Below are 13,506 nucleotides of genomic sequence, written 5' to 3' on the forward strand. Positions count from 1 at the left end.
AGGTTTGAGAACCACTGATATATAAACAATGCTTTTTCCTACCTGCTCCCGGCAGCAGTAACAACAGAGCTGGGTAGGAGGGTGTCCCAGTCCCGGCCGTCTCTGCTGCACCGCAGCTGGCTGAGTTTGGTGTGCGCCACCATTGACACCTCGTTCTCCACCTCCAGGAAAACCGAAGGCTCCATGCTCACCTGTACACACACACACACACACACACACACACACACACACACACACACACACATTTAACATGGAACATGGAGTGACGTACAAAATATTAGCAATAACACTCAGACACATGTACATGTATTACAATACTTGTGAGGACATCACAGGACATTTCTTTTTTGCCTTTTCTAACTCTGGCTCTAAAGCCGAAAATAGCAGATCTACAAGCTTGGGCTTGTAGATGGGATATCTTTGGTGCAGGACACCGGCACACAACTAAGTATAATTCAGGCGTAACTACTCATTGTAAGCCTGATTCTAAAAATAACCATAAAAAACATTAATCTTGTGAGGACCCGGAAAATGGTCCTCAAAATGTCTACTACTCAAATGATTCTAAACTTAATACGCAAGTATAATACTAATGCGCACACACACACACACACACACACACACACACACACACACACACACACACACACACACACACACACACACACACACACACACACACACACACACACACACACACACACACACACACACACACACACACACACACACACACTTCTATTTTACCTGCAAGCTGAAGGACTTCTTTGTGCTGGGTGTGGGTAGTTTGAGGACTACAGGAGCAGCAGGAGCTGCTAGTGCTACTCTGACGGGCTCCCTGTCTGATGGAAAGGTCACCTGGTAGAGGGATGGACACACGTTAGTTACCTGTCCGTCTAGTGATCTCTCCTTCCATACGTCCATCATTCATTCTCTATTTCTTTCTTTACATCAGAAAAGGCGGCGGCAAGGTCTGTTACACATCAAATCCAACTGTATGTGTCATAGCTAGTTGGCCGCAAGAGTTCTGCTCTTGTTTCCTTCTACACTATATAGCTTCGATCTACAAGTGTTTGTCTATTTCTGTAACTGTGATTATTCCAGAGGTCTATTGAATTACTTGAAGTGTACAATGTGAAGTCTGTATACAGATTGTTTTAATCCAGGGGTTCTCAAACCTTTTTATACCACCACCCCACATTATGAGGGAAATTATTTGGCAACGCGTCCTCTTGGTTGCACCGATAAATATATTTCTTTTTTTTTGGTTGCCAATTTGCAATCCCAACGGTACCTCCCCGCGACCCCCACTTTGGGTCGGGAGACTCGGGACCCATAGTTTGAGAACCGTTGTTTAATCCATTATGATTTTAATTGTTTGTGTTTTCAGCTGGAATGCTTACTGTAGTCAGTGTGTTTGTTGTGTTTTATCCTGTGCTGTCCATGGAATTTGTGAAACATCCTGCATCTTGGCCAGTGCATACGTGTAAAAGAGACTCTGTCTCAATGTATTTTTTACTGGCGAAAAATAAAGGTTTTATATATATATATAGTGATGACTCTCATTTTAGTCATCCATTCCTTTCTCCCTCAACCAGGGGCGTCACAAGGGGAGGGGGGGAAGTGGGACTGAGTTAATAGGGCCCAAGGTGGAGGGGACTTAATTATTTTATACTTAGCTATTGAAAAATAGCAGATATACAAGATATTTTTGAAAAGTCGAGAAAATGTGTGCAAATCTTTGAATATATACATTTTTTAAGCAAACATTTGTAACTCAAATTTTGCTTCTGGGGGGTCCCTGGAACTAAATATTTTGAGATGAGGGTCGTTGGCCAAATACATATCATTTTGGGGGTCCTTCATATGAAAAGGTTTGAGCACCACTGACAAAGAACCATAGGTTTTTCGAAAAAAAACTTAAAAGGATTTGAAATATTCAAAGGCTTTTTCACGATTTTTCAAAAATAGCAGATCTACAAGCTCACATCTGTGAGCTTGTATATCTGCTAATTTTCAATAGTTAAAGCACAAAATAATGCGTAATAAGGCATTAAATGGGTTAACCTCCCCCCACCCCATGAAGAACATTCATGGGGGGCCCGCAGTGAATCCTTGTACCCAGGGCCCAGAGTTTGGTACGACACCCCTGCCCTCAACATGCGTTTCCTACCTGAGGAAAGGGTTGTGCCATGGAATTGGGCATCTTGTCTTTCCGTGGCCTTCCCTTCTTCCTCTTCTCCACCACCTCGCCGCACTCCATCAGGTCTGCTTTCCTCTTGGTGAACGACAGGTTCTTGTTGATGGTGGCCATTTTGTCCTCACTGTCGCTGCTGGTGTCGTCTTTTAATTTGACGTCTTTTAGGATAGAAGTGGCATCTTTTGCCCTGGAATAATAGATAGGAGGATGATTATTATTATTGTTTGCATTGCATGTTCTTTTCTTTTTTTTACACTCACATTGCCTTCAAGATACCATTGCTCACAGATACATTATACACCAAATACTTCTGCTTGTGTGGTTGGATTCTTGAAAGACTTCAGAGGGTGATTAGAGGTTTGTATTGTAATGACGACTTCACCCATTTTCAACTTATCTTCATATAATCGGCCCTCACTAATGATAAACAGTTTTGTATTGGTCTGTGTCTCAAAGGAGGGCTGTGGACACTTCAGAAACCCATTTTTGTTTCTTTTTCAAACAACATTTCAAATTTTTCATTTAGATTTTTATCAACCTGAGAACTTGTGTCCAGTTAGCTCAGTTGGTAGAGCTCTCGCCTTTGGACCACATGGTCATGGGTTCGATTCCGAGCACCGCAAACTCTGCGTATGAGTAGCACAGCTTGCGTGCGGCAAGTCGTGCGGCAAGTACTGGGAGCTGATGGTAGGTGTGGCAATCCATCTCCCAGGGGTCTAGCGCATTGTAACGGGGACAGACTCCTGCGTGTTACCGGTTGATACAGACAATAAGCCACTCCCGCCACACTACTTTTTGAGAACTATTATAGCACGCCAACTTTCCACGAATAGAAAGCCTGCAGTTTCTATTAGCCTGGATTCCGCATCGATGATGTCACTGGTAGGCGGGGTTTCTGAACTGCCCACAGCCCTCCTCTGAGACACAGACGGGGTAGACAGAAATGATGCTGTATTATAATGGGCATTTGTGGAGACCAATTATATGAAGAGGAGTTCATAAAGAGCATCTTTAAAAAGTAAAAATGTCAATAATTTTTGAGCGGTGCTAACCGCTCCTACATCTGGCTTTGTCTGTTTGTCCCGTGTCGGTCATTTGGTGTCTGTTTGTATGCCCAGGGTCACAGTGGGTAAACTCATAAATAGCACCGCTCCCTTCACATTGGGTGTGATTTGAGCAGTGATCAGGGACTAAGCGTCCTCAAAATGATAAAATAAAATGGAGAATAAATTAAAGCTCACTTACTTAATGGAAGAATTCTTTAACAACATCTCTTGCATCTGAAAGCTGTTGCTAGGCAACATGCGCAAATACAAAGCGTTTGTAGCTAAATACGTCATCCGACTTAGTTAGCCCACTGGTTCTCAACATTGGGTACGGGGACCAGCAGGGGTCCAAATGGACTCTTACGGGTAAGTAACTGAGATTGTACAAATGGTTCCATTTGTAAAAAATCTCAGTTAACTTAGCACTGAGGACCTTACAACGTAGATCAGGGTTCCAGAGATGTAAAATAAAATCTAATGGGGTGTCTGTGGTGTAACGCAGTGGTTCTCAATCTGTGGGTCGGGACCCCCATGGGGGTCCCCAAATTATTTTGGAGGGTCCACAGATTATTAACTTGATGTGCAACGTTGTTTTCTCACTCAGCAGTAAACAAAAACCAACATAAAGTTTAAGTGTAAAGAGGGTATATGCACATTTCTAAAGTGACAATTTAAGGACTTTTTAATACCTCTAAAATGACAAATTAAACATTGGTCAAACTGTCAAATATTAGAGGCAGAAATTGTGAAAATAGCCGATCTACATGCTCACAACGCCTCGCAACGATCTGCTATTTTCACAGAACCGTGTTATACAAAATGTAATGCGTCAACTCTTAGTGCTCGTCAGGGTGGGGGGGGGGGGGTCCCCAGTTAAAATATTATTATTTTGGGGGTCGTGGCCTGAAAAGGTTGAGTTGTGGGGTGTCTATAGCCTAATTAACTCATTAACTGCCAAAAACGTGAATCCCTTAAAAATCCCGTTGTACCACCCTGCCACGCCCGTGAATCCCGTGAATAAAAAAAAAATAAAAAAAAAAAAAGTTTTTTTTTTTTTTTTTTTTTTTAATTTTTTTGGACCCCAAAAACGTTAGTAGGCATGATAGCGATCGCGAAATTGCTTGTTTAACCCCCATACAACCCCCATACAACTCAGGTAGCAGACCTCCAAGCTCACAACAGTGTAAAACATAATGGCTGCTATCTCATGAATGCCTGAACGGATTTCCATTCGGATTTTTTTGTTTGAAAGCTGTGAGCAATGTGGACACACGTGGTGCATTATCTAGGCATGGGTGTGCATGATCCGTGCACTATGAATTACATGGAAGTCTATGGAGACGAATGGCAGTTAAAGAGTACGAAGGTATTGTTAAATGGCAGCATATGAGTTAAAAGGGTGAGAATCGTTGCGTTTCCCAATCTGCTGTGTGTTAGCCAATCATTTGCCCAGTGGTGTGAGACCTGCAGTGTGTTAGCCAATCACCTGTCTAGTGGTGTGAGTTCTGCAGTGTGTTATAGCCAATCACCTGTCTAGTGGTGTGAGAACTGCAGTGTGTTATAGCCAATCACCTGTCTAGTGGTGTGAGATCAGCAGTGTGTTAGCCAATCAGCTGTCTAGTGGTGTGAGACCTGCAGTGTGTTAGCCAATCACCTGTCTAGTGGTGTGAGACCTGCAGTGTGTTATAGCCAATCACCTGTCTAGTGGTGTGAGACCTGCAGTGTGTTATAGCCAATCAGCTGTCTAGTGGTGCGAGACCTGCAGTGTGTTAGCCAATCAGCTGTCTAGTGGTGTGAGACCTGCAGTGTGTTAGCCAATCACCTGTCTAGTGGTGCGAGACCTGCAGTGGAGGAGATGGCAGTGGTGACCCCAGACGTGGCCTTTGACCTTTCCGTGAACCTGGAGTCAAGAGCTTTCATTGGCTCAATTTTAGAGGCGGAGGTCAACAACAGATTGGGCTTCACTCTGCAAGATAGAGAGAAATGTGAAAAGTAATCCATTAAAAAGCACAAAAATGAAATACAAATGGAGATCAGAGTATCAGAATATAGATGCCCACTTAGTTAGATATTGATTTGAGAGAGAAGCGAAGGGCAGAAATAAATGAATCCTGAAGAAAACAATAAATGGAGCAAAGAGGCACAAAGTACTCACAGAGGGCAAACCAAAAATAGGTCAGGATATACTAGAAACTATAAGACCTTAAAATAGGTGGAAACATGGGAAAAATGCACTAGTAATTACATAGGTCCCTGCTAACTGTTATTTAGCTACTTTTTTTTTGGCACACATTTTCTTAGCAAATTCCTTGACTACTGCAGCTGGTTGGCTAGGGTTCATGGCACCTACTCCGACCTTGCACTTTGTAAGTTGCTCTGTAAAATGTCTAAATTGTCAAATAAGCTATTTAATAAATAAAACCCATGTCCCTACCCGTTATTGTTGTCTTCCAGGCCCTTGGCCGTGCTGTTGGGTGGAGGTGAAGTCAGGAGGGTCTCATGACTGGGCCTCAACCCCAGAGAGGCACCTTGTCCTTGGCTGGAGTCAGAGCTGAGCTGTGGGGTCAGATGGCTGGGCATGGAGGAACCAGGTAGGATGGGTACGCTGTTGAACAGTGCTGGAGAGAAATCACTGGAAAGACCCAAGACAAAGAGAAGTTTCAATACTGATTCCATCTGTATTTGTGTAGGGATGTGACGATATGAAAATTTCACATCATGATTATTGTGACCAAAGAAATCGCGATATTATTGCGATAATCAAAATATCCCCATTATCCTGGGGGGGAACATTAGCCAAAAAATAGCAGATCTACAAGCTCACAACGCGTCGCGTTGTGAGCTTGTAGATCGGCTATTATTTGGCAAAGACATTTGGTAGAGAGAAAAAAAGACTGTATCAAGTACGTATATCATAAGTACCTTTTACCAATAGAGGGTTTAAATGGTACCAGATATGCAGCTCGGCAAATAAATGGTGAATTGAACCCAGTGCATGACAGGAGGATGATATCGCGAGAAATTAAATCTTCACGATACGATTATCGTGAGTGTTTTTTATCACGATAAGCGATAATATCGCGTATTGTCCCATCCCTATATTCGTGATCATGTTTGTGGGTGTTTATAGCCATACTTGCGGCTCCCTGTCCCTCCCCCGCCTCTTTCTTTTCTTTCTCTTTCTGGAAACAATCGAAACCGATGGAGCTCGCACAAAAACGAATTTCCCACACTATTGTCACATCACAGGTTTACAGGTGTAAAACAAACATTATTACGTTTCTGATGTAAGCCAGTCATTCTGTCACTTTGGACTAAAAACAGGATCTCTCATGAATTACTGGCTTGACTGCCATGGAATTTACTGTGCACCTTCATGCTCCCTGGTCAATGATTGGCATTTTGCATCATATGACCAGTTGTTGCATGCTGAAATACTAAAATATCTAAAAACACAGATTGAACACAAAAAAATAACTGCTTGTGTTGATCGTGTCCCCAACAATACAATTCACACATTTTTAAGAGCCCTACAAGCTCACAGCATATTGCGATGCATTGTCAACTGGCTATTAGTTATACAACATATAGGACTTTAATGTGTGTATTCTCAGCAGAGGAAAAAACAGTGTGTATGCATAAATATGAGTCCATGCACATGTGTATAGCACTGACCCAGTATCTAGCTGAGCGATACAGAGTGGTGTGATTCGTCTCCGGCCGTCGGGCGTTCTCGTCTCAACTTGCTTCTTCAGAAGGTTCTGTGATGAACACGTTTAAACGTTGTAAAATGTAAAACCGTTAACGTTCTGTATTTATATACACCTTTACCCTACACACATTTATTCTCTATTTTTTACAGCGTGGCAACGAAGGGAACAGCCATCTATAGAACAGATTAACCCCCCCCCCCCGAAAGAAAAGATTCCACCAAATATGGAGTTTTTGTCCAAACATGGAGATGACTTCATAATGATGTCAGAGTACTGCAGGAATATCACCTGCAATACAATGTAAAACAAAAAAGTTTAACTTAACTTTATAAAATTTATAAAAGAAGACAACGGATTTCTGAAAGGGCTGAAAACGTCTCAGATTCGAGTCCACATCGGAGCCACGCCATCACCATGTGGAGCTCCACATTATTCGATTTTTTTAAATAACTAGATGTTCAGGCCACGTAGCATTCAGAGTACGTCGCCACGCGAAACCTTGGCCAATCCAATCCAGATGTTCTAATGTAACGTCCACGCACATGCCAATTTTAATATCAGATTTTTTTTCCTTCGCCTACCTTTCTAATGTCCTCCAGGGACTCTCCGTTCATCATGGTGGTCAGTTTGGGTGATGCGTTCTCCGGGCCGTTGCCACCTGTCCCGGAGTTGGCCTGTGCGGAGTTCTGACGCTCCTGCTGATATTTGAGCATCTCTGGGTTCTCTATGATGGTGGTGGACAACTGGGTGACCTCTGTGTTGGTTATAGCCAGGCTCTTGCCATAGATGTTCTGGTGAATGGTGTTCTGCAGGGAAAGACATGGAGGAGAAGGAAGAGAGAGTTTAATTAACTGAGCTTACAGAAAGAAAGAAAGAATATAAGAGGTTGGACAGAGGGGAAGAGTAACACAGTAACAAGAGGAGAGGGATGATAGATGGCCACTAGGGCTGTCACAATTATTACATAATCGCCTAATCGCAATTATTTGAGGTAATCGCAATTATTTTTCATAATCGTCATAATCAGTTGAGAAATATTCATATAGTTTCAAACACTTTCAAAAAGTAGTGGAAATAGCAGATCTACAGCTCACAACGCGTCGCGAGGCATTGTGAGCTTGTAGATCGTCTATTTTCACAATCAATGTTCTTTTTTTTGTGTATATTTAGGTTATGTGTCGTATCTGCCATGTGCAACTTCAAAGCCTAAAAGCCAAACAGAAATGTAATTGTAAAGGACAAAACACAATGAAATCGTTAATCACAATTATTTGAGTGACAATTAATCGTCATGTAAAATGCCATAATTGTGACGGCCCTAATGGTCACCATAAAAGCCTGTATTCATTTGTGTGTGTGTGTTTGAAGAGGACCTAACCTTCTCCTCTTCATTGAGTGGGTCTCCCAGTTCATCCAATGAGAAGTCCAGGTAGGCTACTGTACCATCCATAGAGCACACCAAGATACCCAAGCCGTTCAGAGTCCTACCACGCAACACACACACACACACACACACACACACACACACACACACACACACACACACACACACACACACACACACACACACACACACACACACACACACACACACACACACACACACACACACACACACACACACACACACACACACACACACACACACACTTAGAATACCCGAGCAATTTGTACACCCCAACCTTGAGCCTGTTGGCTTTTATGTTCAGCCTTTATGAAGTATCTACTGCATAGGAAGCCCTCACCAGGAAATGTCCATGATGGACTTGTCAAACAGATCATGGATCACCACCAACGGCCGCTTCAGAGAGGTCAGCTAGACAGCAGAGACAGACAGACAGACAGACGGGTTAAATGGCTCCCACCAGAATAAACGTAGCTATAATGTTTGATGAAGGAGTTACAACTTACCCAGACAGAGAGGGAGCGGTCTTTGCTGCCTACAGCACAGCAGCAGTAGGGACAGCTGGGCTTTGGAGAGCTCCCATTCTTCTGTTTCTTTTTAAAGATCTTTGGGTTGAATTTCTAGAGCGAGAGACAGAGAGATATTAGACGAGTATCTGGGGGCCATTACATTTAAAGAGCTACAAATTGACAGAAGAATTTAATAGGACAAAATTATGTTTGTTATAATAAATGTTACCTCGATTTAACATTGTCAACTTTTATTTTATGCCTGTGAGCACTTTTGCAATGAATTTGTGTCAGAGATGGGCACAAAATACAAAAAGGTATTTGAAATACAAATTAAAAATACAATGCGAAATACTTACCAGGATACTGTCACAAGGATAGTATCTTGGTGACAGTATCCTGGTCAGTATTAGACCAAGTTTCTTTTTGTGTGTATTTTGTGCCCATCTATAACCATCAAGCTTTCGTATTTTCAACAATGCAAACTACAGCCTTTTGTAAGTCACTAATCGGGGCAGAACTAGCAACCAAGAGGACACAAACGTAATATAGAGCTCAATACAGCACATACTGCTCGGACCGAATTGAATGTGCACAGACATTAAGACATTAACGGGTTTGGGGGAAATGCTATCACGTTTATAAATGTGTCGTTGGTGTTATATTTTGTCTGACGGAGTGAGAGAAACACTATGTGAGTGTTTCTCTGTCTCTCACGCTCTACCCCTGCAATTGTTATTACACTGTTGATGAAACAAAGATGCATGTATTGCATATATTATAAAATATGATGCAATCTAGTTGCACACCTGGCGCCTGCAGTTGACAGAGCCGAGCGAATTTACAAGTAATGTACGGTAGATGCTGCTTGTGGCTGATTGGACTGATTGGATAGTTCCACTCCTTAGTCTCATGGATACGTATCCCATAGGTGGGTTTTAATTCAAGAAAAGAACATAGATTTATTTGAGAGATTTGTGTGTGGACTGCTGGCAGCGTGCTCAAGATATATGACACTTGATCAATCTAGTAGTTTGCAAGATTAGCTGCGGATCATGTAGAGACAGACAGACAGACTCAAAAACATCTTCTCTGCTGTCCTGATCAAGATCACAATTATAAGGTCCATACCTTCTTCCTTTTCTTTATGTAAAGCGACGTTGGGTACTTCGAAAAGTAGCCATATAAATCTGAGCTAGTATTAATTACGGATGTGAAAAATCTAAAATCTACTCGTGCTCACTGTGACTCAAAAAGTATGAATCAAAAAAACGTTTATTTTTATTTTTCTAAAGTTTTTCCCCCAAAAATGCTTTAATCGCTTCAAAAACGTTATAAGCGTTAATGTTTTCCAAATGTGAGAGGACCGGTGTGTGTGTGTGTCTGTGTCGGAGACGAGTGCATGTCTGTGTTGTGCATGCATGCATCGCAGATTCGCATGCATGCAGCGCTAGTCAGGTCCGCGGACTACTGTTTGAGAAACACTGATGGACTGGTCTAATGCACGCGTCATAGCAGTGCGTGCTGGCTGACTGTATGTGTTTTGTTTACCTCTTGCCTTTGCATGCATGATTGACACGAAAGCTCGCTTGTTAATGGCAGCGTCGCCTCGTGTGCGGTGATTTTGTCAAGATTGACAATAAAACACAACACAAAACACACTACTCGTCGTTAATGCGACACACCCGTGGACGCGGTCTGGGAGGGAGAGCGAGGCAGACCAAAGCTCCACATTTGATAGCCTGGGGTGCCAGCCTGAGCGCTCCCACTACGTTCCATGGACTTTGTCACTCCGCTTCTAGTCTCTAGAGAACAGACTCCATGCTAACGCAAGGAAGAGCAGTTATTTATTATAATTATTATTAGGGCTTTGATGCAAGTTCTGATGGGTGCAGCTGCATAAGTTGGGTTGCTTAAAGTAATGCGCCGTTGTGCTCTCCTCTCAGCTGCTGCTTAGCGGGGGAAAACAGTGAAAAAAGTCGATCGACGCGTCGATTTTCGGCCTCGACGCGTCAATTAACATCCCTAGCATTAATCATATTATTATCATTATACCAGTCAACTACAAATATGTACACAAAAACAAACAGCTTTACCACTACAGTAACGGCTTTGCGGTGTCCAACAAAATCCATGTTGGTCTTCCAGCCGTCTCTCTCTACGATCTGAGCCGTGGGACCAGAGTTGTTCATGGCGTGGGCCGAAACCAGGTACTGGCCATCCGGGGACCAAGACAGACGTAGGACATGGGTGGTCCCGCCACACTGAGGGAGAAAGAGAAGAGGCATGGGAGGGGAGGAGTAGGTAGGAGAAAGGAGACGGTGACAAGAAAGAAACAAATGAAAAGAAATACAAATGTGTGTAAGAGAACATTACTTGGTTTTTTTGATCCATCAAAAAAGAGTTTGTACATCACTGTTTACAGAGCAGGTATTGACACTAAGGCTTGCCCACCTGCCCCCAGCAGGTAAATAAAACGTCAGGGGAGGTGAAGTTGGCTTTCAGGTTGCCCGACAGGGCAAGTGCTCATTTGAGAGGGGACACAAATGTCAATAAACACAACACGAGATATCTGTCTAAACACCTGAATGTGGCCAGCGCGCTGTGTCTTCTGGTCTGTGGAATGTAAAATAAGAGCTCTATATACCTATAATGTGCTGTTTTTACTGTTGCTACATTTAAAAATATAAAATAACAAGTGTGAAACCATAAACATATTCAATCATAGCTAAAGTATTTGGTATTTGGATTTGGAGGTATTGAGGTATGACATTTTATAGCACAGCCCCAGAAAGTAAAGAAATAAGTGTTAAATTGAGCGGTAATTAAAATCGTACCTATCATTTTATAATGGACAATTTACTTTTCGGGTTACTTGCCCAAATGACATTTGGGCAAGTAACATGACCTGTACTTGCCCGATGGGCAAGTGCCTCTGAGACCTTAGTGTCAACCCCTGCAGAGGATAATATCAACTTGTATCTGGAGGACAACACATTCAACACGTGATTTATGTTTGGCAAATGGCTGAGAAAACGTTAGTTTATACCTCGTTAAAGGGTTTGGTGATATTGGTTTCTAGCTGCCAGTCCATGGTTCTCCAGACTTTGAGGCTGTGGTCGTCTGCCTGCGAGGCGATGTATTTCCCCACTGGATCCCAGGTTAGGCCTTTAACAAGCCCTGTGTGACCCCTTAGGCAGGTTACCATCTCTGGAAGATCAGAGCAAAGGACGGAACAAAAGAATAGCGTTGGGATTGAGAGGGAAGTTAGATCAGACATTGTCATATGCACATAAAACTGGTTTATCTTTGGAGTTCGGGGACAACTGATATTCTATAGTTGGCCGGTAAATACTGTGTAACTGAAGATTTCTACCCATAATACGTCAAAGGGAGGCCAAATGAATGAAAAATAAAAACACATTAATGTAAACCGAAGGTGTACATGTGCAATCTCAGTACAGTAAGGGTGGTAAATGGTAACATTAACATCATCTTAGAGGCAGTAAACTTGCATGGTATAGAAGGCAAAGATTCACTTCATTTATTATCCATGGAAACGATAGCATCGTCATCGTTATGTTCTGTCTAATGCTTAACTTAGACATATACTGTCAATTAGCCAGTAGATATGCCCCTCCCCGAAAAGCTTTTGTCCAATGCTAGCTTAGCAACCGGCAGCTTGCCAAGGCTGTTGGCAAGGCAAGCCTTGGCAAGCAGGAAGTTATTCTAAGCAAGCATTGGACAAAAGCTTTTTGGGAGGGGCATAGCTACTGGCTAATTAGATGTCAGAACCTGTCTGCAATGTTTGTTAGCATGTAGTGGGGCTGAACGACAAAAACAACGACTTAATTGCGATTACATTTGCAATTTAATCTTTTTCAAGTCAAGCTTCAATTCTGTCTCAGTTTACTGTTAACAGTATAACTAATACAACAATGCTGAAATTAATGGAGCAAATGGCTTCTTGGTATGCCAAGAAAACTGGAAATTGTCAGCCGTAAGGAAAAGTAGTATACAGTATATGAGTTCTAGACTTCACATGAAAACACATATGGTCCTTCTAGTACACATTTAAGGGTGAAATTATTATCGCAATGGATTTGTGGATCAAATATGACCTGAAACACTAAAATACTTAGATAAGAAGTCATTTTTGAACTCCCCTCTCTATTATATAATATATTTGCCGCCTCTTTGGTTTGGAAATTGCATAATCTTTTGACTAACTGTTCAACCCTTGTGTCAAGTTGGTGAGGTTGCGTTGGTTTCAATGTCTGGTCGGTTTCCTACCTGGGAATTTACGTGCGTTCCAGATGACGATGGTGTTGTCCACACTGCAGGAGGCTAGCCAAACATCATGCGGAGACCACGCTACGTCCATTACATCTAACACGGACACAAATACATGCACATTACTTGACAAAGTATGGCAACCTTGCCTATGAAGCAATGTGCCATGGTGTGCATGTGCATAACTGCGTTAAAGGTATATTCAGTGATTGTATTTCATTCAAATAAAAATATAATTGGTACATTTTCCATTCATTCTCCTCACTAGAATGTGTGCTGACCATATAAGGACTTGTTACGAGCATAGCTAGATTTGGTTTTCAGAGGTGGCCAGCCAGTC

At 42.3% G+C, this 13,506-nt stretch overlaps 1 protein-coding gene across 2 annotated transcripts in view; it reads right to left on the minus strand.

Annotated features, from left to right (window-relative positions):
- hira (histone cell cycle regulator a) overlaps positions 1–13,506 on the minus strand; it is a 28,159-nt gene that overhangs the window by 10,005 nt on the left and 4,648 nt on the right. Inside the window, exons 6-19 of one of the 2 annotated variants that reach the window (XM_080738996.1) lie at positions 13,167–13,262; positions 11,923–12,083; positions 10,970–11,137; positions 8,871–8,984; positions 8,705–8,775; positions 8,338–8,443; positions 7,541–7,765; positions 6,922–7,007; positions 5,681–5,878; positions 5,088–5,212; positions 4,901–4,919; positions 2,174–2,387; positions 748–858; positions 43–191 (exon numbers count right to left, since the gene is read on the minus strand). In XM_080738996.1, the coding sequence (XP_080595122.1) occupies positions 43–191; positions 748–858; positions 2,174–2,387; positions 4,901–4,919; positions 5,088–5,212; positions 5,681–5,878; positions 6,922–7,007; positions 7,541–7,765; positions 8,338–8,443; positions 8,705–8,775; positions 8,871–8,984; positions 10,970–11,137; positions 11,923–12,083; positions 13,167–13,262 (1,843 nt within the window). Of the gene's footprint in view, positions 1–42; positions 192–747; positions 859–2,173; positions 2,388–4,900; positions 4,920–5,068; positions 5,213–5,680; positions 5,879–6,921; positions 7,008–7,540; positions 7,766–8,337; positions 8,444–8,704; positions 8,776–8,870; positions 8,985–10,969; positions 11,138–11,922; positions 12,084–13,166; positions 13,263–13,506 lie in introns of both variants that reach the window. The other variant, XM_080738995.1, reaches the window with a different exon arrangement.

Source organism: Nannobrachium achirus, assembly GCF_963921795.1.
Source record: "Nannobrachium achirus genome assembly, chromosome: 12".
Lineage (NCBI taxonomy): Eukaryota > Metazoa > Chordata > Actinopteri > Myctophiformes > Myctophidae > Nannobrachium > Nannobrachium achirus.